A 25,262-nucleotide genomic window follows, 5' to 3' on the forward strand; every position below is an offset into this window, starting at 1 on the left:
TTTTTGAGATGGGAGTAGTGGGTGATAGGACAGGATAAGGCCATGCAGCAACACTTGCAAAAAATGTTGCTCTTGGACCCTTCTCTCTGCCTTCTCCACCAGCCGCTCATCTTAGAATTGGAAGGAAGTTGAAACAAAATCCTCTCAAACCAGCTTGTTTGCCTAATTATCTTCAAACGTTGTGGGTACAAGCAGAGTCCACCCCAATAATATTGGGGCCAGAGATAGCAAGATACATGAGGGAGCTGGGGGCAATGTCCTACACTCTGGAAATCCCATTCCTTGGGCATAGTGAAGAGAATATCTGATTGTCTTGTGCCACCTGTGCTCTGCCCCTGGAAAACCAGTTCTGCAGGGCAGACACAATAGCATCATGTTGGGTTCAGAGTTCACTGAAACTCCCAGCTAAATCTCTTCTGTTTCTCCTGCTTCTAGTGAGCTTGCACGCACATTCATCCCAGAACATCTATTTTAAAAAGAGATTGGTCTTTTTGGTCCCTCAGTTTTTGGTGCTCAACTTGAGACCCCATTCAGGGGCCTGCTTTGATGGACACTCAGCAGTTTCTGAAAATTAGGCCACTTTAAAGTTTCTCAAGTTGAGCACCCAAAAATAGAGGCATCCAAAATTACTAGTCACATTTGACATGTAGGGTATATTTATACAAATATAAATTCACATAGGTGGAGTCCTTCTCAAGAATTCTGAAGGTTCCATTGGATTCTGTTTGCATTAATTGAGAAGAGACCAAGCTGCAGACTTCAAATCTGGGTTTTGATTCAGCCTGATATAGGGACAGACAGAGTGATCAATTCTCCTCCCCCCCCAAAATGCAGCTGCTTCTGAACCTCCTCAAACTTCCAGAGTGTTCATATCTGTGGTGATGGTTTAGCCCATTATAGAGAGGAAGGCCAAGCATAAAGCTTGGATCTCAGTTTATATTTTGACTACCTGCCAATGCTTGGGGCTGTTCTGATCAGTTTCTTATTCTGACCACGTTGTATTAACCAAGACATATTTGCTGAAAGTTTGCCTCAAAATATTATGCAGTGTTTACTCACACTTGACACAGAAACAAGAGCCTTAATTATCATTTATAAGCTCAAACAGAGATACTGAGTAGCAAAAATAAAGCAAATGATAGTGCTGCTTTTGTGACTGAAGCTTTATGATGTGAGCACCTTGTCCATATGTTCCTTGCTATTTACGCTGCAGGCACCAATTGCAGTTCCACGATTAATGCTGAGTCCTGTTTTGCACGAAAGGAGAGATTCAGCCTCTTTGTTCTGTATAAAATGCAGCATCTCCTCCCCAAGTATGCATTTTCTGAGAGTTTACAAGTAAATCTGCCAGTTTGTGTTTGAAATTAATATAAAATTGGTCTATTCAAAAATTTACTATCTGACAGAATAATGTGAATTATCTTAATAAGAAAATACCACTTCAAATGTCCATATAATTAAAATTAATTGAAGGGTTTATGCATAGGGTATATCTGTAGACATTACTTTACAACTGAGCAAAGTTATTAATGATTGTTTTATTTAATTGTTAGGATTTTACAGGCTACAGACAGAGGTAAGTCAACAGCTTGGACAACTCTTAAGTAGGACCATTGTGACATAATTGGCAATTGTGTGGGTTACCTCTTTTCTTCTGCTGCTGATTTGCATGCAACAGTTTTATTCCTTGTAATGAGTCATGAAGCAGACAGAATATGTAGCAAGAGTTCTCACAAGCACATGACTTGTGGCTGACAGTTACTTCTCCTAGCATGGCTGCATGCTAGTTTAGGCCATCTCCCAGTGGCACTGATGCCTCAGCTTCACTGCCCATTGAGGCACTTCTGCAAGGTAAACTGAGGCAGGACAATATGGAAGTCCTTGATGTGCTGCGACTGTTTAGCCTAAGGACTGGTCTCCTTCTACATCTCCTTTCACTTAATACGGGCCTTTACAACATAGTCTTTTATAACAAAGCAATTTGTCAATTACAAATTAAGGGCTGGATTCACCAGTATACCACTTGGTTGTCTTCCACTACTCTGATGTACCAGAGAATCTGCCCTTAAAAGTTAATATTTTGAAAAGTGATGTAAGTTGATACTCCATAACTTCAAATCATTAAAAATATCACATGCAACATTCTCTTGGGTATCTTGTTTAGGGTTCAGGTACGATATTTTTCAAAATTATTTAAAAGCCAAAGAAATTCTTAGACCGCAAATTACATTAACGTGACTATACAAAGGTAACAAAATTATAATTTTATGTATACATTGTAATATCCCCAAATTAAACATAAACTGGAAATTGAGCATCAAGGTCACATATAAAAGACATCCAAGTATAGTACAGTATAGAAATGCACAGTGAAGGCACTCAAACCACTTTTGCTCTGCCATGTACTAAAGGGAGAGGGGAAGATGTGACAATAGCTAATCTTTTTAAAAATTAGTTTAATCAAATCTGGGACCGCAAATAGTAAAATGCCTTAATCATAATCATATAGTTATTGCATGACATCACTGCAGGGCAGAGTTAAGGTTATTTGGGTGCCTCGGCTGTACATTTTCTTGTTTTAAAATGTTTTGGATATCTTTTATATGTAATCTGAACCTCAATTTCCTGTTTGTAATACTTGATTTAGGGATGATTACAACATCCCTGTAATGTTTTTTTTAACTGTTATGTTACTGATATGCACTCTCAACTGTAACTTTCTTTACATAGTTTTGATGTTTTTGTTTTAATTTGTATGTGGGAATACAATTACAATTAAAAATTTAAAAAAAAGGACTCCTTCTTATGACACCAGTTAAAGTTAAGCATGTATTTAAGTGCTTTGCTGAATGAAGGCTTCAAGTCAGTCAAAGATTCTCAGCAGAGAATTTCCCCACATTGTAAAGAGACTCAGCACTGCCATAGAATTGGCAGAGGCAGCTTAGCCTTCTCCACCTGCCCAGCATGAGGTTGGCAGGCCTGGCAGAAGTTACCAGGATTGGAGACCTCCTGGATTACAACCAGGGGACTGGTTGGATCCCTATGCGCTCAGCAAACGCATAGGGCTCTTTGCCCTTGGCACCCCCCCCCCCCGGCGTGTACTTCAGGAGGTGGAGGCAGCCTTATTGCCCACTTATTGGTTTTTCCTCGAGCGGGTCCTGCGAGAAGGTATCCCCCATCCTCCCCCCACCTCAGGCCCTTTGGACGTCTTCATCAGGCCCGTGAGCCCTCTTGGCCCCCACCCCTTTGTACCCCGAGCCAGCTGCACGATTTGCAGCTGGTTCACATCCGAACCACACCACAGGACCATTTCTACATGCTCGTGCTCCACACTCTTCATTTCCCCACCTTCATGTCCCATCCTGACACCAAGTGGTGGGACATTCTACCAGCTGCAGAGGGTGGGGGATCCCGATGGGCCAGCCTGTATTCCACCTTGGTTCCACGGCCCACCAGGGACATTAGCTGGTGGCTCCCTCATGGATCCGTGAGCACAGGCGCGTACCTGGAGTGGTTCACCCTCTTCCCAACACCTGCCCTCTTTGTGGTGTGAAGGAGACCCTGGCGCATGTCTAGCTGCAGTGTGCCAGGTTGCGGCCCCTTTTCCGGCTCCTCCAGAACCTCTTGTTGAGGTTCTGGCTGACTTTTCCCTGCACCTTTTTATATATGCACACCCAATACGTGGCCCCACGAAGTTGCAGGACCACCTCGTCAACCTCCTCCTAGCCATGGCCAAAGGGGCCATGTATAACAACAGGGAGAGGAGGCTGGCTGGGAAGGTGGGGGAAGGAGGATTGTGACTGTGGGGCCTGTTTTTGTTCTTTCATCCATTCAAACATCTGGGCAGAGTTCTTCTGGGTGGCATCCACTGGCTCCTTGGACACTTTTGAGGAGCAGTAGGTGCTGTCCAGGGTTCTCTGCTCGGTGTCCCCTTCTGGTTCCCTAGTTTGGCCCTCTGACCCCCTCACCTGTTCCTGTTTTTTTCTTCGTTGTCCCACTTACTCAGTTGAGCACTGGGTTCAGTAGCTCCTCCCCAGGCTGGGGGAGAGGACTTTAGCAGTTCACGGGCTTGTGCCCGCCCACTTCCTGGCACTTAATATAAGGTTGGCAGGAAGGGATGTTGTGGATGTGAGCACAGCTATACCCAATCCTCTGACAGCATGCAGAACCTCACCCTAGCAGCCTAAATTAGAGTTTTGATTCGAGGAGCACGTTAGACAGATCAAAGAACTAAGGCGTATGTGTCTATGACGAGGAGACAAAGGGCTTTTAACAAAGCTAGCTTTTCTAAATCTGCTCTCCAAGTTAGGTTTTACAGTAACAAATACAACAGGCTTCAGGATGTTGCAGGGTCCTAAAGTCACTTGATTTTACAATGACTCAAACTAAATATTACATTATTAGAAATGTAAGTACTTTGAAAGCCAATATATATTGGTCTAAAATACAGAAAATATGTAAAGTTTGAAGTTATCAGCCCAGCAATTCTTCCACTGTATCACTCAGTATTTGCGTTCATAGAGTGTAATTTGCTTTATATAGTGCCTTTCATACTTATGGTGTCTCACTTCATTTTACAAAGCATGGAGTAAGATACTGGCAGAGGGGCAGCCATAGGTTTGACAATACTTTACAGCTGACCTTGGGTGTTAGAACTGTCTTTGCAAAGAGCTACAGTTTTAGCTTGGTTATCTCTTGCCAGGAGTATCTTTAATTTTTCCCTGAAGAGCCACCAGGGACAGGAAGAAGGACTTTGCTTGAATAGTTCTCCTCTATCACTGCATCCGCCAATAGTATGGCTTGGTAATCAGGAGCTCAAAAATCTATTTTTAAAAAGAGCCTAGATACAGCAGGAAATAACAAATATTAAATACCACTTAAGAAGCCTTCAGGGCTTTCAAATGAATAATGCTCTTGTGTTTTGCTTTGTTATTTTAAGTCTGTCTAGAAAAGAAACTTTATGGGAAGAAAACCAGAATTTTTTACACAACCTTACACATAATGGGCCAAAAAATTATCTTTGCTCCTTTCAGGGACTAAGGGAGGAATGAAAACTTTATTGCTCAGGTACTCCGAGTCATTCTTCTACCCAAGGTAAGATCCCTCAGCAAGCATGCTGCATAGTGCTCCTTATACCTGCCAGTGAAAGGTACTTTGCTAAGCCATTGCTGTCAGGCATACAAGGGGGTTGGGTTATGGTCTGGGGAACATCCCTTCAGGGAGGTGGACTAGCCCACCCATTTAGAGCTCACACAGTAAGTGTTAGAGGTCTGCCGCAGGTGCAAGGGGAGAAAGCCTGCCTTCACCATCTTCCCCATAATGCTCCAGCCAGAATTGAACTCACACAGTGACCTACTGGTACCAATCACTTATTTCTGGCTGAATATTTTAACAAATCCTTGACCAGCTAAGGCTATAAACTTGTCAGTACACTGCATACTATGGCCATTAGGAATGTAACATGATAGGGGGACAAAACCCTGCTTCTGTTCCAGAAGTACAGGCTCTTAGCACTCAAACTAAAGAAGATCTCTGTTAACGCTGTTTGCTGAATAGGGGACTAGGGAAGTTGAACAATTTCAATTCCATCCAGTAGAGCATAGTGATACGCATACACACTAGCCAATAGGGTGCATAAGAGTTAATATATATTTTTACTAAATAGTTTGTTTCATAAAACTATTTTAACAAGGTTTATTTTATGTTTGACGATGGGCCCCTTGCAGACACATGAAGATATGCCAGGGTGACACAGGAGGTAGATGTTGTTCCCCAAAATAAGAGATCGCCTTGTAACCACTTTCAGTAAATTGCCTGTCATATTCTGTAAGGGCAGTTGTGACCTAGTTAGCCATTGCTAAAGTTGCAGAAATATCCCAGACTAATGAACTTGTAATTTTCAAACTTTGAGCATGTAGGTTTCCTCAGATGGGTATATTTAGAAAAACCACATGCTCAGCCCATTGGTTTCTATGGCTGTGGCCTGTGGGTGACAAATGTAGCACAGTTACAAGTGTTGGACCACATTTGCAGCTAGTGTAATTTATTGTAGCTCTGTTGAAGTTAATGGAGCTACCTCAATTTTCACCAGCTCAGGATCTGGCCCAGTACATGTAACTTTAGTAGTATGCTTACAAGGCTGTAGACTTGCAAAAATGCATGCTTCATTTAGTGATAAGGCAGGTCAGATTTACATTTTTTAGTTCATTAATGTGCATTTCTGCTTACAGAAAAAGAACTTATCTTAAGGTTTAAAAAATAATAATAATTAAAAAAAAACCTCACAACTTCATCCCAGTTTTTAAAATGGTAATTATTTCTGCTTCCACTGCTAAACACCAATGTCCAGTAGTAAATTGTTGGCTCCAACTATTCTGGATTGGTCTGAAATCAACAAGGTGAAATTCAAATACAAATAAGTGAAAAGTTACCCATACTTATTAAGGGCACAATCAAATGCACAAATACCAAATGGGAAATAACTGGGTAAGCAGCAATACTGCAGAAAAGGATCTGGGGGTTGTAGTGGATCACAAATTGAATATGAGTCAAGTGTGATGCAGTTTCAAATAAGGCTACTATCATGTGGGGATGTATTACCAGGGGTATTATATGTAGGACATGAGAAGTAAGCCTTCCACTCTACTCAGCATTGGTGAAGCCTCAGCTGGAGTATTGTGTCCAGTTTTGGGTACCACACTTTAAGAAAGACTTGAACAAATTTGAGAGAGTCCAGAGGAGAGCAATAAAAATGATAAAGGGTTTAGAAAACATGACCTACGAGGAAAGGGTGAAAAGATTGGGCATGTTTAGTCTTGAGGAAAAAAGGTTTGGGGGGGCATAATAATAATAACAACATAATAATAAAAGAAAATTGTGGAAATCACAGAGGTGCTTAATGACTTCTTTGTTCTGGTTTTCACCAAGAAGTTTGGTGGTGATTGGATAGTGAATGCCATTGAAAATGAGGTAGGATCAGAAGAAGCTAAAATAGGGAAAGAACAAGTTAAAAATTACTGGACAAATTAGATGTTTTCAAGGGCCTGATGAAATGCATTCTAGAATACTCAAGGAGCTGACTGAGGAGATGTCTGAGCCATCTTTGAGAAGTCGTGGAAGATATAGTGCCCATCTCTAAAAAGAGAAATAGGGACAACCCAGGAAATTACAGATCAGTCATCTTAAACTTCTGTACCCAGAAAGATAATGGAGCAAATAATTAAGCAATCAATTTGCAAACATCTAGAAGATAATAAGGTGATAAGTAACAGTCACCATGGATTTGTCAAAAACAAATCATGTCAGACCAACCTGATAGCTCTCTTTGATAGAGTAAGAAGCCTTGTGGAGGGGGGGAAGCGGTAGACATGGTATATCTTGACTTTAGTAAAGCTTTTGATACTGTTTTGCATGACCTTCTCATAAACAAACTAGGGAAATGCAACCTAGATGGAGCTACTATAAGGTGGATGCCAAACTGTTTGGAAAATCGTTCCCAGAGAGTAGTTATCCATGGTTCACAGTCAGGCTGGAAGGGCATAACAAGAGGAGGCCCGCAGGGATCAGTTCTGTGTCTGGTTCTGTTCAATATCTTCATCAATGATTTAGGTAATGGCATAGAGAGTACACTTATACAGTTTGTGGACAATACCAAGCTGGGAGAGGTTGCAAGTACTTTGAAGGATAGGATTAAAATTCAAAATGATCTGGACAAACTGGAGAAATGGTATGAAGTAAATAGGATGAAATTCAATAAGGACAAATGCAAAGTATTTCATTTAGGAAGGAACAATCAGTTGCACACAGACAAAATGGGAAATGACTGCCTAGAAAGGAGCACTGCAGAAAGGGATCTGGGAGTCATAGTGGACCACAAGCTAAATATGAGACAACAGTGTAATGCTGTTGCAAAAAAAGCAAACATTATTCTGGCATGTATTAGCAGGAGTGTTGTAAGCAAGAACACGAGAAGTAATTCTTCCACTCTATTCTGCGCTGATTAGGCCTGAGCTGGAGTATTGTGTCCAGTTCTGGGCACCACATTTCACAAAGGACAAATTGGAGAGAGTCCAGAGAAGGATGAAAAAAATGATTAAAGGTCTAGAAAACATGACCTGTGAGGGAAGATTGAAAACACTGGTTTTGTTTAGTCTGGAAAAGAGAAGACTGAGAGGGGACATGATAACAGTTTTCAAGTATGTAAAAGGTTGTTACAAGGAGGAGGAAGAAAATTTGTTTTTCTTAACCTCTGAGGATAGGACAAGAAGGAATGGGCTTAAATTGCAGCAAGAGAGGTTTAGGTTGGAAAAAATTCCTGTCAGGGTGGTTAAGCCCTGGAATAAATTGACTAGGGAGGTTGCGGAATCTCCATCATTGGAGATTTTTAAGAGCAGGTTAGACAAACACCTGTCAGGGATTATCTAGATAATTAGTCATGCCACGAGTACAGGGGACTGGACTAGTTGACCTCTTGAGGTCCCTTCCAGTTCTATGATTCTATGATATAACACATGAGAACAGTCTTCAAATATGTATAAACAGGATGAGGATGATTGTTCTCCATGTTTGAGCCAATTACTTCCTGCCCTACCCTCGATCTGCAACAAGGAAGATGGTTTTAATATTAGGAAAACCTTTATAATTTTAAGAATAGGTAAGTACTGGAATATGTTGCCATGGGAAGCCTGTCACTGGAGGATTTTAAGAACAGGTTGGTCAAACATCTGTCTAGGTGAACCTAGTCTCGTCTCAGTGCAGAGGGTTGGACTAGATGACCTCTTGAGATCTTATTTAGCCCTAAATTTCTCTGATTGTATGAGGCTTTCTGTGTAGCCCATCATCCCATTCCTCTGGTCATGTGGATATACAGTATATAGGGCACTGCTTCCCCTGGGGGGAACTGATGAGAAAGCAGAGGACATGTACAGTAAGGGATCTATGAGTAGGATGAGAGGTGAATCTGAATAATCCAGAGGAGAGTTAGGCCCCTGCTGCCCTGCAGTCTCTTATTTTGTCTCTCTTGAGGTCAAACTGCTGCGTTATAAATGGCAGCATTTGTAATATGTAAAAAAGTCCTCTCTCAGACTCTAAATACATGGTGGATTACATAGGTCACCTGCATAACACTGTATTTGATACAGAAATCTTAGTCTGATACTTACATTTCATTGTGGTCTTACTCCCCTTGCTCCTTGAGATGAGGACTGAAGAAATAGGAAATACTAAATCATACCTTCCTCTAGAATGGGAGTAACTGCCTAATTTCTTAGGGTCAAAACATTCTTAGAATGGAATTAATTTCTACCTGTCTTTCCTTGGCTGAATGGATCACATGCTGCTTTGAGCCATCTCCCATTGGTGCTAATGTGTCCTTTCACTGACACTGATCAGTGGGGCATTTGCTTTTAAATAGCAGGTCAGAGTGGGGGGAGGTTGCTCTGCTGGTTAGGGCACTGGCCTGGAACTAGGAAGACACATGTTCAGTTCCCTACTCTGCCCTGTACTTCCTGTGTGACCTTGGGCAAGTGCCTTAGACTCTCTGTGCTTCAGTTCCCTGTCTGTAAAATGGGGACAATAGCACTGCCCTACATCAGAGGCATGCTGTTAGAATACAAACATCAAAGATTGTGAGGCAATCAGATATCCCATTAATGAGGGGCATATAAGTAACAATGGTAGAGAGGCATAGATAGACCAGAAGTAATTGCATTTGATCTCCTTTGTTTTAAAAGCCAGAAAAGATTTCACACCATTTGAGATGCTACTCAGGCCAGCCTATGGGATTGGAATCAGAGTTGATTATAACCTACAAGATCCGCTTTGGTATTAAAATGACTAGAGCATATTGTGTCGTTGCAAGATGGAGATTTAGAGTGTGTGGCAGGGAGGGGAAAGAGGAACTATGGGATTATTTTTAATTTTTATTGTTTGCATAGTCTACTAGGCATTTTTACAAACCGGTAAGAAGGGATTTGTAATCTAAACAGACAACAAAGCAATGAAGTTAGAGTGAAAGAAAGCAATGGAGAGCATTATGGCTGAATAATAGAAATGTAGGTCTGGAAGGGACCTTGAGAGGTCATCCAGTCCATCCTCCCATTCTGAGGCAGGGATTCCATAACTTCCCTTAGTTAGATATTCTGGTATTTACCTATCCTTCCAGTTAGAACAATTTTCTTAATATCTAACCTAAATCTCCTTTTTTGCTGTAGATTGAGCTGATTACTTCTTATCCTACTTTCAGGGATATAGAGAACAATTGATCACTGTCCTCTTTATAACAGCCCTTAACATATTTGAAGATTATCAGGTCACCGCTATCTTCTTTACTGAAGACTGAACATGCCCAGCTTATTTAAATAAATAAATAAGATTTAAATAAATAAATCTGATCTCTGCAGAGATCAGATTTTCTAAACCTTTTATCATTTTTTGTTGCTCTTTTCTAAACTCTCTCCAATTTGTCCACATCTTTCTTAAAATGGGGTACCCAAAATTGGACACAATACCCCCCAGATGGGGCCTCCCAAGTGCCAAGTACATCAGAACAATCGCCTTCCATGTTTTACATACAACACTCCTGTTAATACATCCCAAATGATATTTGCCTTTTTTTGCAACTGTATCACATTTTTAGCTCATATTCAATTTTGCTCCACTATATTCCCTTAGATACTTTCTGCAGTATTTCTACCTAGGCAGTTATTTCCCATTTTTGTATCTGTGCATTTGATTTTTTTCCTTTCTAAGTGTAGTACTTTGCACTTCTATGTTAAATTTCATCTTGTTGGCTTTTACCAATTCTCCAATCTATCAAGGTCCTTTCAATTTCTAATCTTGTCCTCCGACATGCTTGCAATCCTTCCCAGCTTGGAGTCATCAGCAAATTGTATAAGTATACTCCATTATCTGTGGAGTAAAGCTCCATTATCCAACTCATAATGAAAGCATTGAATAGTACTGGATACAGGACTGACCCCTGTGGGAATCTCTAGATAGGACCTCTCAGTCTGACAGTGAATCATTGATAACAACAGTGTGAATATGGTTTTTTGGCTAGTTGTGCACACACTTTATAGCAGTTTCATCTAAACCACATTTCCCTAGTTTGAGAATGTTAGTAAGGATTTTGACACAGTCCCACCTAAAATCAAGATATATCTAATCAACTGCATCCCCCTCTCCTCTAGACCAGTAATTCTGTCAAAGAAAGAAATTAGGTTTGTTCGGCATGATTTTTTCTTGACAAATTCACATTGGCTATTGCTTATCACCCAGTTATCCTCTAAGTGCTTACAGATTGATTATTTAATAATTTTTTCCAGTATCTTTCCAGGTATCAGGCTGACTGGTGTATAATTCTGTGGGTCTTCTTTGTTCCCATTTTTAAAGATAGCTACTATGTTTGCTCTTCTCCAGTCCTCTGGACATCTGTCCTCTAGGAGTTCTCAAAGATAATGACTAATGATTCCGAAATTGCTTCAGCTAGTTCCTTAAGTACTCAAAGGAGCTTTTCATCAGGCCCTGCTGACTTGAAACATCTATCTCATCTAAATATTCTTTAATTTGTTTTCTACCCCGTTAATATTAATTGTGTTATGCTTTTGGTCACAATTTAACTTTTTAGTGAAGACTGAAGCAAAATAGGTATTAAACACGTAAGCCTTCTTGGTATGGTCCATTATTAGCTCTCTTTCCATGCTAAGTAGCGGACTTGCACTTTCCTTCATCCTTCTCTTGCTCCTAATCTATTGAAAGAATCTCTACTTATTGCCTTTTATGTCTCTTGCCAGATGTAATTTATTTTGTGCCTTAGCTTGAGTTTGTGCCTACCTGCTTTGTGCTATTTTTTTCTACTCATTCTTAGTAATTTTTTCAAGTTTCCACTTTTTGGATTCCTTTTTGATTTGTAGATCACTAAAGAGCTCTTGATGCAGCCATATTGGCCTTTTACTGTTCTTCCTTTTTTTTCCTTCGCATCAGGCTCATTTGCTGTTGTGCCTTTAATGTTGTTTCTTTGAGAAACTCCTAGCTTTCCCAACCTCCTTCCATCCTGAGATTTTCTTCCAATAGGACCTCAACTGTCATTTCCCCAAGTTTTAGTCTGCTTTTTTTGAAGTCTGTTGTCCTTATTCCGTTGCTTTCACTCCTTCTAATATGAATCTTGTTAATTCTACAGTTTTTGTTGGGATTTATTATTTTCAAGCATTTTTATCATCTACTTTACTCACTTCTCTGAGCTTGAGCTCTGGTGTTCACAACTCTTTTTCCATGCTTGCCAGATTCAAGTCCTTAATGAAAAGCAGCAAGTGATCATACTAGACAAGTTTGCTCACTTTCTACCACAGGTAAAGTGGACAAAGAAAATGCAATGGACATAATTTATCTTTTCAAAATCAATAAAGTTTAGGGGGATCTGGCAATAACTCCTATATTTAGGTTATCTATGTATATTACTCACATAAGACACTAATATATCTGTTTGTATATATCTCCATTATTTTTTCAAGTCACTCTTAGACCAATATTATGATAATGCATTTGAAACAGAATAATCCCAAAGCCCTAAAATATAAAACATTAGTAATTTAAAAAAAAAACCAAGAAGAATGCAAGCCTAGGGGATCAGCAGAGCACAAGAAAGGGAGAGATCATCAAATAACTGAAAACTTTATTTCACAAGACCAAAATAAGGAGGGGTATGTTACAGAGCAGGCAAAGAAACTTTTATCTTTCATGGTGAAGTCTTGCAAACAGCAGATCTCAGTGCTATTCAGTGTTAATTTAATGCAAATATAATTTTAATCAATAACTTGCAATGATGGATGGAAAATATTGGTTCAAATGCCTTCCAATCATCTGCCCACAGCTGCACAGGAAAGTTATTCCAGTCTTAAGTCCCATACTTCAGTCTGATTTATCTTTAATAGGTATCTAGACATGATGGGGCATGATGAAAAACATTTAAAAAGAAACTAGATTAGATGTAGTGTTCAATTTGACATATTTCATATGTTTTCCTTCAGGATGAAAGTCCTCTATTCAACTGAGCAATGAAATCATACTCAGCAGGTGGTACTGTCAAAAGCACTCAGCATTGGCCTGACTGCTTCCATTGAAGTCAATAATGAGTTCTGTCATTAACTTGAATGGGAGCAAGGTGAGGCCAATTACAAAGATTTCTGAATATTTCCCCAGTGGGTTTTTTAATCTGTATCTGGTTATTTTCCACACAATAATGACACACACCATGTTTTCCTCACTTGTTTTTTTTCTGGGAATGTGTCCTTTCCTTTCCTGAGACAACACAAACAGCAGGTCTCTAGATCAATGTTTTAGAGGCCTCGCCATCCACTTGCCCTGTGCTTGTCCAGCAGTTATATCTCCAACCCATTCACTGTATCATCCATTTTGAAATATGAGATTTGGTTTGCATTTACTTACGGCACACTCAGTTTGGGAAATTTCTGAATATCGTTTTCAGACATGTTCTGCAACAGAAACACACATGATATATGTTACAAAATTGTCCATGTAACAGCTTGGGAGATAAGGAAGCTTTAATATTATTTATGTGTCAAAACATTATAATTAACAGGACTGCAAGATAAGTAGAAAGCTAACGAAGAACAGGTACAAACCTAAACCACTGTTCAGCATTTAGGATTTGATTCAACAAAATATTAAGCATGTGCCTAATTTTAAGCACTAATGTGAAGTCAATGGCACTACAGATATGCTTAAACTTAGGTTTGTGCTTAGGTGCCATGCCGTATTGTGCTGTAATTGGGTCTCTGCTTGTGCTGTGCTGCTTGGTTGACCCTCTGTGTTACTGTGGGCTGAGATTTAAAATGTTGACCTGCGGCACCTAGGGGCAATGTATAAAAACCTTTTCTTCAACAGCCTTTTCCCTGTAGCTTGTCATAGTTACTGGAATTATACTGAGCAAACAGGCAAAATTTCAAGCATATACAAGATTGCATTTCAAACTATAACCAAGTGACTCAAAAGCTCATCCCATGGTCCCTAGGGAAATGTACAACCAGCTTAAATCAGAACAAAGATGGACACACATTTTAATGAAAAAATTCTGTTTATTAGTTCTTCTGCCTTCCCCTCTCCCTTTCTCTCTCTCTCTCTCTCTCTCTGCTTTGCTAGATCTTGATCCTCACTCAGTGTTGCCCTAGGGCTGGATGCATCTAGCCCACTGGTTAATAAATCTCTGGTGTCCATGGTACCAGACAAGTGAAATATCCTTTGAGATAATACATCCCATCTCTATGTACCAATTCAAATAGAAAGTGGGGATCCGCCTCCCCTTGAGTTATAACCCTGATGACAGACATGAATTCCAAACACAGTTCATAGAGTCTACTGATGTCTCCACCCATAGCCATAACACTTCTGCTGGCAATACATGAACTCTCTGCTTCTCACGGAGAGCCCTACAGAAAAAGGTGGGTTATTTTTCCCAATTTTTTTTTTTTTAAACAATTGCCATTTCAAAAGCAGTGTGTGTATGTTAAAATGAAAAGAGCTGTTCATGGTTGTGGGAGGCAGAAGCGGGCAATGCTCTGTCATTTTGGCTCTCAAGAGTTCTCTGATTTACATTACGTTCACATTTACATTATGTTCTGCAATGAGCCTGAGTTGGAATCAACTCAAAAACTCCAAACTGCACTCCTTTGAAATCACCCGCTTTCTCCAAGCTGCACTGCAAAATCATGTGAAACTGTGAACTTCACACAGTGTCAATATGAAGCCATGAAATGCGGGCTAGGTTTTATTGACTGGGTCAGGAGTCTTATGCTGGCAACACACTCTGAAACCAGGCAAGTTTTGCACTATGGTTTTTCAATGACGGTTTTACACAGATATATTTGTTACCTGACATGACAACATGCTTAGCACAGTCCTAAGGGCGCCATTGAACATAATGTAATAAAGACAAGGGACAGCGTAGTGTGGGTTACACAAGGAAACTTTAACATATGCAGGGGCTTAAGGTAAAAACTCATAATGTTTTGCACAAAACTAGCTGATTTTTAATTTTTTTAAGGGAAATGGGCTGGTGGATTTTGTTCATATACTTACAGTTAAAGGGCTAGCTTGTCCCTGGCCTAGCTCAAATGTGTGTGCTCCTTTGCACATCTTGTGCAAGGACCAGCGACTGTCATAGAAACAGCTCCCCCTAAATTGTGCCAAAGGGGGTAGTGTGGGGGGCAGTGTCTTCCTGTCCCCCAAGAAGCTGCCCTCCTGCACCAAGAGAAGCAGTTGCATCTTCCCGAAGTGCCCATCCCACTCATCAGGTGCAGTTCCACATTACCTCCAACAGGGCCCAGTGTCTCAATGGCATAATCTGGCTCAATATGAGGGAAGTGAAAGATCTGCATGTTATATGTGCTTTTAAAAGGACATGGTAAACAACTTTAAAATGGCATTGGGGGATTCCATATATGGGTGTCAGCTTCAGACCATATCTGATCAGTTTTGAAAGTAAAAATGTGTTTGGTTTTTCTAACTGCCAGCTTTCCAAACTCCTCTTGGAACCTGAAAGTCAGTCTGGGATCTTCCTGGCTCACATATCGCAATAAGTGGTCGTCTCTAATTAAACTTGGTGAACAACTCTATTGAAGAATGTTCAGCCTAGAGCAGAATCAAGCTGCTCTCCCCAGAGGTGTCCTTGGCTCTGGAGAACTAACATTAGTGAAATGTGGTAAAATATATATTTCTCTAAGGGAAACATCCTATAGAATCATAAAATTTAATAATACATTTAAACCAACCCTTAGAACTCTATTATAGGAATGTGATTGTCTCTTAAATTCAGTAGCTTGGTTTAAAAATTCTGTAGGAAGAACATGTCTCTCCATTAAAGTCTACAGAGTTTTCATTTCTAAAGAATCCTATTGATTTAATCCCTAATATATTCTGTAAGACTTTTCCATGCAGGTAGTCAGAGTAGCAATCCTTACTCAAACTAGGGAGTGGATTTGTTGAGTGGGATGGTGCCATTTTTCATTGTCAGGTTGCTTGTATGCCTTTGTGAGTGAACATGAAACCCACAAACATTCATTCTGAACAGTATCTGGCTATCCAAACGTAATCTGGCAGTTTCTAATGACTTTTGTAAAATGTAGAAAGACAATTACCCTAAAGAGAAGCAATTGATTTCTTACACTTTGCCCTGCAGGCTGGAGTTTTCCTTGTCACATCTTCCCCATAGTTACACTTATGCTTTGAATCTGTAGTAAGCAGAATGTTTTCTAGTATGCAATGACCAAGTAGGCAAGAAGTTAAAAACAAACAAAAATTATATTGGGAGAAATGAGGAAGCAGCAGCTACTAGCCTGCCTAGTAGAGATCAACCACTGAATCTGCTAGGCCATTTCTGCAGAAAAACACTCTAAACTGGTTATGCATTATAAGCACTTGGTACACAATGCAAGAGTCAAAGTTCCCTGGCCACATGGGTACTTCACAAATGGCACTATGCTGCACACCATGATCACTGAGGACTTCGCAGTGACAGCAGAGCTAGAACTCAGATCCTCCTTTTCTTAAACACAGGTGTCTACTAGAGCTGGTTGGGACTTTTACAAGGAAAAGGTTTTTCATTCATCGCAAATCTTCTCCGGGTCAGTACGGGATGACTAGTTCTGATTCAGAGCAGGGGCTTGAACATGTGTCTCCCAAAGCCCAAGTGAGTGCCTGGCATTCCAGATTCTCTTTATAGCAGCTGTCTTTCCGTATCAAACCAGTCACTAGAAGCTGCCAAATTATGTTCGGAGGAACAGACAATACTAACAGTGCATGTCTATAGGTTTCACGTTCACTCACGTAGCCACACAAAGAACCCGGCGATGGAAAAATGATACCATGTTACTCGACAGATCCAGAGTCATGTTTCTTAATTTACAGACTTATCCTTATCTGACATTATAAAACATTTGGATTCTATATAAATTACTCTAACCACTAGATTATGGAGTTATATATACAAAATGCAATAGCTTCAGCAGGAGAGACTGAGAGACATCCACCCCCGAACAGACAATAGCCTGGTGGTTAGGGCTCATACCTGGGAAATGATTCAGAGCAGGAATTTAAGCCTAGGGGCTCATCTACATGGTGTGTTAGTGCACACCAGCTGGGGTGTAAATTCTAGAGTGCACCAGTGTGTTCTGCACTAAAAGTTCCCTCATATGCATTGACATAGTCCCAGACTACATCAGTGTGCACTAGTGAATGCCAGCAGGCTCCACATTGACAGTTAGTGCACAACATGCTGGTATGCATTAGAATTTACACTGAAGCCGGTGTGCACTAATGCATCGTGTAGACAATCCCTGGGTCTTCCACATTGCAGGTAAATGCCCTAACCATCAGGCTATTGCCTATTCTGGGTGGGTGTTTTTCATTATACAAAAAAAAAGAGTTTGAAAGGTCTCAGCTTTGTTTTGATGAAGCACACGAAACATTTTTGAAATCTTGAAAATTTTCACAGGATGAGAAAAATGTTTCCTGCTTAAATCTAATCCTAGTACTTGAGCTGGAAAAGAATCTGTTAGTTGTTGGCAATATAAGACCTATAATGTACAGTACAGCAGTTTTCATTCTATCCAGCAGAAGGTGGTACCCTGTTGAGCACTCTTTCATTTTTAGCAGAAATGTTTTGAAATGCAAAAATTTGATGGATTTTCAAAACTTGACATTTCAAACAAACAAGCAACAACAACAAAACCGAGAAGCTGGAAAGAACTGTAATGAAATTTGTGTGAAATTTCCCCCTTCTTGACTAATTACAGAGCTTCCATAATTAGAATTTTGAAAAATTTTAATTATGGAAGGGGGGAAAAGGAAAAATTTTCAGAGTGAAAAATTGTGAAATTACTTCCCTTGTTTTTCAACTAGCTCTAACTGTAGTCAGTTTATTACTTTGTGTACATGTATATACATCCTCACACTGATTTACAGGGCTCTGTAATTCCAGTTAATGACAGCGCGTAATTATTAGACTAATAAATCTCTGTGTGGTACAATGTATAAGGCACTGAGTGAGTTTCAGGAGACAGAAGTTCTATTCCTGGCTCTATCACTGACCTACTTTGGGTAAGTCACTTCCCTTCTCTGTGCCTTAGTTTCCTTTCCCATCCTTTGTCTGTCTTGTCTGCCTAGATTATAAACTCCTTGTTGCGGGGCTGTCATTAAGTCTTTGTGTGACAATTATCACGCTGGGGCCTCTAATATACATAATTTAAGGTACGTTTCCCTAGAACACCAGTCTTGTACTAATGTTCAATACCCCACATAGAGCGTAATTTTTTTTTCTCCAACAAGGTTTTTAATAAGAGACAGATCCTACCACCAGATCTGGACTGTCTATCTCTGAAATTTGAAATAATATATGCACTTAAGAGATTGAGAACAGCCCCCTTGTTTAATGACTGATCCATTAGGATTCTGCCATTTCTAGAGAGGTTCAGATCTCATCCAGATAATTCTTATGTTTATGATGGTATCAGATTTTCAAAAGTGGAGAGATCTACATAGATTATGTTGCTTGAGGAAAAGGCATAACTCTCTAATGCCACTCTCTTTTACATGAGGGCAGTCACAGTACATGGATAAAACTCTGTTTCTCTTGGCTAAAAACTGGGAACTGAATCCTGATTACTAGCAAGATCTGTGCATGTGAATATGCAAACATTCAAAGGACAAAATTAGGCTGTGCTTCAAAGTTCACTTGCAAAGACCCACTGAAATTTGTGAGTCCTGTGCTCTTTTCCGTCAAAGACAAGGGCAGATTGTGTTTTAGGATTATTTCCAAGCTGAGTTTTAAAGATAATTATGATGTTTTTATCCAAATAAAAATGTCAACGTACATGCTGTCAACTGATGTGAAATTAAGACCAGATAATGGCAGCTGTACAAATGAGAAATATGGGTTCGTTGGGCCAGATGAACTGCAGGGGTAAATCAAAGAATGTCCATTAATTTCAGTGCAGCCACACTGAATTACACTGGTGAATCTGGCCTGTTAGTTGTGGTGATTTTAAATACCATTGATTCTACATACAGTTTCAGAAAACAATAATTTTTTATCCATAGGGGCTTAAAATGGCAACCCTTGGCATAAATAGTCTCCAGCAGAGAGTTAGCTTTTATAGGCAAGTGGGTTGCACTGCTCTTCAAAGGTAGGTGGGGAAATCTGACAAGCTGTAGGTTATTGCTAATGCATGAAAAACAAGCATTTCCTAAAAATGACCAAAAAGAAACGTAAGCAAATATTGCTGTTGTGAACCTTCACTTTCCATTTAAAAAATCATGTAAAATGTATTCAAGCTAAATGCAGCCATGGGGGTCCTGGTGTTCACTGTCCATGTTTTAAAACCAGGATCTTTGGTGTAAAACCAGGATGTGGATCTGAAGCGCAGATCCTTGAGCGTATGTAGTCATCTTACTCCCATTGATTCCCATAAGAGTTAAGTGCCTAAATGCCTTTTTGAATATCTGGGCCTTAATACGTAAGCAACTGTGTAGAGGAACAAAGAACACAAGGAACGTCCTTAATTACAAATGCAAGGGGAAGCCAAATAACATTTATATTGTGACTATAGAACTTTATTGTTGCACTTACCAAAAACCTTTGTCCACTTATGCTGTGTTTTCTGACGACTTTTTCACAGTCCTTATACTTTAACTGTGAATGGAGAGAAAAAGATTGTTACACACTTGGTTAAATCTAAGAGTGGTTTAAGGATTAAATTCGGCAAAGCACTTATGCACAAGCTTAGCTTTAAGCCCATGCTTCCGTCCCAAAGCAACTTAGCATATGTTGAAGTCTGCACGGCCTTGTCTAGAGATTTTAGCTAGAATGTATTAGCTGTATTTGTGTCCTAATCAAGACAAAGCCATCAGGGCCAGGCAGAATTGCAGCCTCTGTCCTCAGCTGCTCCACCTTGCATGGTACAGATCTAGGCTGCCCCTTACTATGGCCAGCACACTTGGCCCCTTATTTATATGCTGATTTATTCTTCTTGAGAAATTTATGAAAAGGCCCCATCATACGATCTCTGCACACATTGTAAAAAAAAAAAAAGTACACCACTCCTGCCCTTCCTTGAAAAAGAAGCTGAACAAGTTCCCCGCAATCACCTTGTCCAACAAAAGCTTTGGAAAACAGATGAGCTTGAGACTGCGCTTTCAAACTGCAGGTATCTTGGACTAGTATGGTGCAATATGTTCAAAGCCAAGGAGTATGGAACAAGGGTGTCCTGCTTCCAGCTACTAGACATTCAGCATTGTTATAGCTAACACATCTCCTCTAGGCTGAAATGGCACATCTGTAACTTTGTACATGATCTGTTAACTTTCTTCTCTTCATTATTAACATTATTGGCAATAAATGGTCGTCTCAGGGCTCACCTGGAATGGGACGCCATTGTGGCAGTTGCCTCCATGCTACAATGAAAACGCTGCCCTTGTCTCAAAAAGCATGTAAATTAAATACAAGACAGGAGACTCCAGGTTAACCCAACAAACAGACTGGGGCACAAGGTCACAGAGGATTAAGATCATAATCAGCAGCGGTTGCAGCTGCCTAGCCATTGTTGAGTGTTTTATAGGCATCATGGCAGAGGAGCGTTTGAGGCAAGATTTGAAAGAGGAGAATGTAGTGGTTTTGTGGATGTTTACAGAGAGCTCCTTAAACTTTGTGTTTGAACATACCTGGAATAACATGAGAGAACAGCATTAGATTTTACATGTCCAAAGAGTTAATGCTCAGTCTTAGTTACAGAAGATAGGAGGCTTTCCATTGACTTCAGTGGACTCTGGATCAGGTCCAGAGTTGGTAAAGCTCAGGTTAGGGGAGCACAAAGGTGGCTTTTTGCTGCCTTTGCGCATTCCAAATCATGGTTTGGTGAGGGGCTTGTCTGGAATGCAGAAACACTGCTGAAGTTGTCTGCTTTCCATAGCCACTTATTCTGCCCCATGCCGGTTGGAGAACACTCCTGCACTGGGGTAATTCCCCAGGGAGCATTCTATCTCCTTTATACTGCTCCAGAACAGGGAATGTGATCTAAGCTTGTAACTGTGTATTGTTTTAAGGGCTAATCTTGAAAACACTTATGCATATGAGAAACTTTACTTCAGTGAGCAGGCTCCAGTTACTCCTGTATTTGCAGGAATGGACCCTAATTCTGGAAAGCATTTTGGGATTCAGGTTGTATTAAAGACTTTGTTTCAAATGAAGGACCCAATTCTACAAATTATTCCTCCCAGGCATAGTACTTACTACCATGACACTGGCTGCAATGGGACTGCTCATGGCAGTAAGTGCTACACCTGGGAGGAAGCATTTTGTATGACTGGGACGTAAATTGGTTTTCCTTCTGATTTTGACGATGCCTGAAAATCCTATTTTCTGGTTTTAAGTGAATTCAGAAATTTACAATTGTGAACTTTCTTCCTTTTTCTCAAAGTCTGAGAAATGAGTTGTGAATGGTGGCCCTTTATCGCTTCCTTCTGAACACAGGATGTTTTGGGGAAAGGCTTTTAGTTTAATAGACCTATCGATCAAAAGCTTTAAATGTGGTAGAGAGTTATGGAGTCAGGGGACCTGAATCTCTGTTGACCTACACTCTGTGTGGTCATTTACACTGGAGGAAGTGATTTTATCTGGATTTGGGGTTGCTCAGATTCTTTGAAAATCCTCCCCATGGTATCTCAGTTTTGGCAGAGAAAATTAGTGGCTCCTTTTGAAAATGTGGATCTCAACCTTTGGAACTCATTGCTGCAGGATATGTTGAGGTAAATATATGAGTAAGATTCAAAAGAAGATTCACACATTCCTAAGTATAACAAATGACATCCCGAATTACACTCAGAATGATACAAATTGTGAGGGCTAATGAAAGAGAGGAACATTCAGTGGTGAGGGCATAGGATTTGAGATACTTGGATTCAGATCCATGTTCAGACTTTCTGTGTGACTTTGTGCAAGATCCTCTGCCTCAGTTCTCCATCTGAAGAAGGAAATGTCATAACTCCCTAGCTTCCAGGGGTGTTGAGGATTAATAGGTTAAAGAGAGTGAGGTTCTTTAATATTACAGTCATGGGTGGCCATATAAGTATAAAAGATATATATCATATCATTCCTTGCCTGGCAGAGCATAAACTGATCAGTAACTCGTACAAGGAACCCATTTCACCCCACTTGGTAGTTTCCAGTTAATGGTGACATAAAACCCTGTGAACCAGTTAAGAAGTGTGTTTTCCTTATTAATCTGCTGAACTTGGATTTAAATAATGTAGTTCTCAATAATGATAAGATCTGCCTCATTTAAGATATCTCAAGATCTTGGTTTCATTCTACTGCACAGCTAAGCAGGAGCAAAACAGTTGGAAGTAGAGTACTGCAAAGTTGGCGGTTTCACTTCTCAGGCAATTCGGCAGACGTTTGCTTTGGTTTTGATCTGTGCACATTTGCTACCCATGAACTTCACTTTGCATTTTGGTTTTGAACTTGTCCCAACTCCCCCAAACGAAACCCAGTGAAAGCTGTTGAAACCATTAATTTTGCATGATTTCAATACCAAACAATAAACTGGCCTAGGTGTCTTTGACATTAGTCCCATATCCACTTGAAATTGTTTTGCTGGAATGGTTTGAAAGCCGTAGCAGACCTTTTGGGTTTAAATTTTCCAGACTGTAATGAAAGTTTGGGAATTTGTTGTGAACAAGCACTATAACCAGAGTGGAAACATAGGGAGGTATCACTGATTATTTAAAAATGGGGAAATTATGGAAAATATATATATGAAGTGAATAGATTTAAGATTCAGTAAAAATGGACCAAACTCAACATTGACATACACCCTTTGCAGTTTTCCTAGCATCCGTGAGGTTGCAGGGGGTAAATCAGCACTGAGTTTTGCTTATTCTTTTCAATTTACCTCCCCCCTGCCAGTGTGTAAAATCTTCCGTTCTGCAAAATGAAAGTTAAGAGCTCATCGGGGTGAAGAGGTATCAAAATGTGTGAAAGCCCCAGCAATATCCAGGCTAGGGCATTAGGGGAAAAGCTACAGCAGGTGAAAGGGGGATGTGTAGAAAGCCTGATGAAACATCGACCTCCAAAGCAGGGGAGAAGAGATGAGGAAATGAGATGGGGAGGGTGGGGAAGAAGGTCAGTTGGGATCCTGAGGCAGGGGGAGGCAGTGGGTAGCAGGATCTCTTTTTATTTAAATCTGCCCCTCCAAAGAATTATTATTATCACTATTTATATTACTATTGGCAAATGCTTTTAATTTCAAAGACAAGGTATCAACATGGGCATTCTACAAATAGGAGCAGCTGCTATGAGCTGGGGGAGGGATAATATTCTATATATTGTATTTATTTTGGAGGAAAGAATGTCTATCATTTCTCTCCCTCCATCTAGCCCTCTGCTATACCCTGGAGTAATTTTCCTTAGGCACAGATGCTGCACTCACCCCTGTGGAACGTCCCAAGGAAGTCTTTGACACACTTTGTGTGAGCTCAGACAAAAAATCATTCAGGCCTCATTTTCAAGCTAGCATGGGAGCTCAGTTCATCACCTCACTTCAAAAGGCCTGGTGTGGGGGTCCAAGGCTCAGATTTAAGCACCCAAAGCTCACTGAATCTGAGCACCTACCTCACTTTTGAAAACCCCAGCCCAGATGCTGAAGAACTCTTTTGTGTGTCAACCTAAGCAAGTTTCCTTAGCCCTTTTGCTTGGACATCCTTGTTCAAAAGATTGGCGCTTATGAGGTGATCTGTAGATTGAGAATCTGTTTTTCCCTTCTACTAAAGACAAAGTACTGTGGATTCTAAACCAAGCCCTGACATATAACAAGCCTTTGTAACACTAATTAGGAAAGCAATTCAGTCCACATCGGAGAACATGTGTGCATCTTGATTAGTAAGGATCTTTAATTTTGAAAGTCACAAGAATGATCTCGCTGGAGAGCCTTACGAGGCCTGCATATAATGATTTTCTACCTTAAAAAATAGATTTAGCATCCTCAACTTTTACAGATCAAAACCGAATGTTACATCAGCAAGACATTGGTACCAAAGATTATATGATTTTTCTGAGAAGCCATCACTTTCTCTTGCTATTGATTTAGAATACATTTTTCAGGATTCGTTAAGGGCTTCAGGGTAGGTATAATCCCTTTCTGAAGTGGCATCTGCTGTGATTATTTTAAAAGATAATTTGATATTATTTATGCAACCAATTCTGCTCTTAGTATAAAAGAATATTCTTTTTTTTTTTTTTTTTCCAGCACAGAAGTGTTAGTGACTTACTACTCCACCGTACAAGGACAAAACACAGTGAAACTTACTTTCTTGAAGTAGTCTGCCAGGTCGTCTGGGCTCCAAGCGACCACCACTGAGCGATAGGGAATGTTTTGTAAATCCATTTCAGCTCTTTTTTCCTAAGCAGTTACAGGATTTTCATGCCAGTAGTATTAATGAAACAGGCAGCCATAGATTTCCTGCCTGTGGCTACCTGCAGCAAATTCAATAATCCACTTGCCTAAGAAATACCCAGAGCTTTTGTTAAACCGTTTTGCTTTTACTTCTGAGTTATGGTGCAAGAATATCCAAGAGAGCAACTGCTTCCTCTGAGTACAAAATGGTCTCTTCTCAGAAAACTTGTCAGCTATTCAGCCTCACCACTTCCTTTATCTGAATCTAAATAAGTAAACAAGGAAGCACAGCAACACAATTAAAGTATTCTGCCTGCTGCATGTAACTGTAATCCTTATGAGCCCTAATTACCAGTATGTAAACTGCGGCGAGTGTTTGTTTATTTACATGATATCTTCATGTAGATAGATTGGTACATTGGCTGCATAGAATTTTGCGCGTGTGCACGCGTGCATGTGCATCTATATTCCCACCACCAAAAAAGGTTGCTGGTTTTGAATTAAGTTTGATTACTTGCAAATCTAGCTTATGCAATTCCTGAAAACCAAGAAAATGTGTAGTTAAGAAAACCCTCTTTAACATACCTCAGGGTCCCATATGTGATATTGATTCCTGACATTGAAACTCTCCCTTACACTGCTAACATATAAAAATAATACAATTCACACAACAGATTCCTCTGGCTGCCACCCTTATGCAAACTTTTAGCAATGTCTATGCAACATTCCCATGTATTTGCTGCAGTTATTTGTCATAAGGTATGTGCAGGATGGGGAAAGTATGAGGTTAGTGCTAAGGATTTG

The 25,262-nt window shown here is 40.1% G+C and overlaps 1 protein-coding gene across 2 annotated transcripts in view; it reads right to left on the reverse strand.

The window, feature by feature from the left end:
* Positions 1-24,666, reverse strand: part of LCP2 (lymphocyte cytosolic protein 2) — a 52,044-nt gene extending 27,378 nt beyond the window's left edge. For both annotated transcript variants that reach the window (XM_077824173.1, XM_077824172.1), the window contains exons 1-3: positions 24,372-24,666; positions 19,640-19,702; positions 13,444-13,490 (exon numbers count right to left, since the gene is read on the reverse strand). In XM_077824173.1, coding sequence (XP_077680299.1) covers positions 13,444-13,490; positions 19,640-19,702; positions 24,372-24,449 — 188 coding nt within the window. In that variant the 5' untranslated portion in view covers positions 24,450-24,666. The remainder of the gene's footprint in view (positions 1-13,443; positions 13,491-19,639; positions 19,703-24,371) is intronic.
* Positions 24,667-25,262: the final 596 nt, after the last annotated feature.

This window comes from Eretmochelys imbricata, chromosome 8, assembly GCF_965152235.1.
Source record: "Eretmochelys imbricata isolate rEreImb1 chromosome 8, rEreImb1.hap1, whole genome shotgun sequence".
Classification (NCBI taxonomy): Eukaryota; Metazoa; Chordata; order Testudines; family Cheloniidae; genus Eretmochelys; species Eretmochelys imbricata.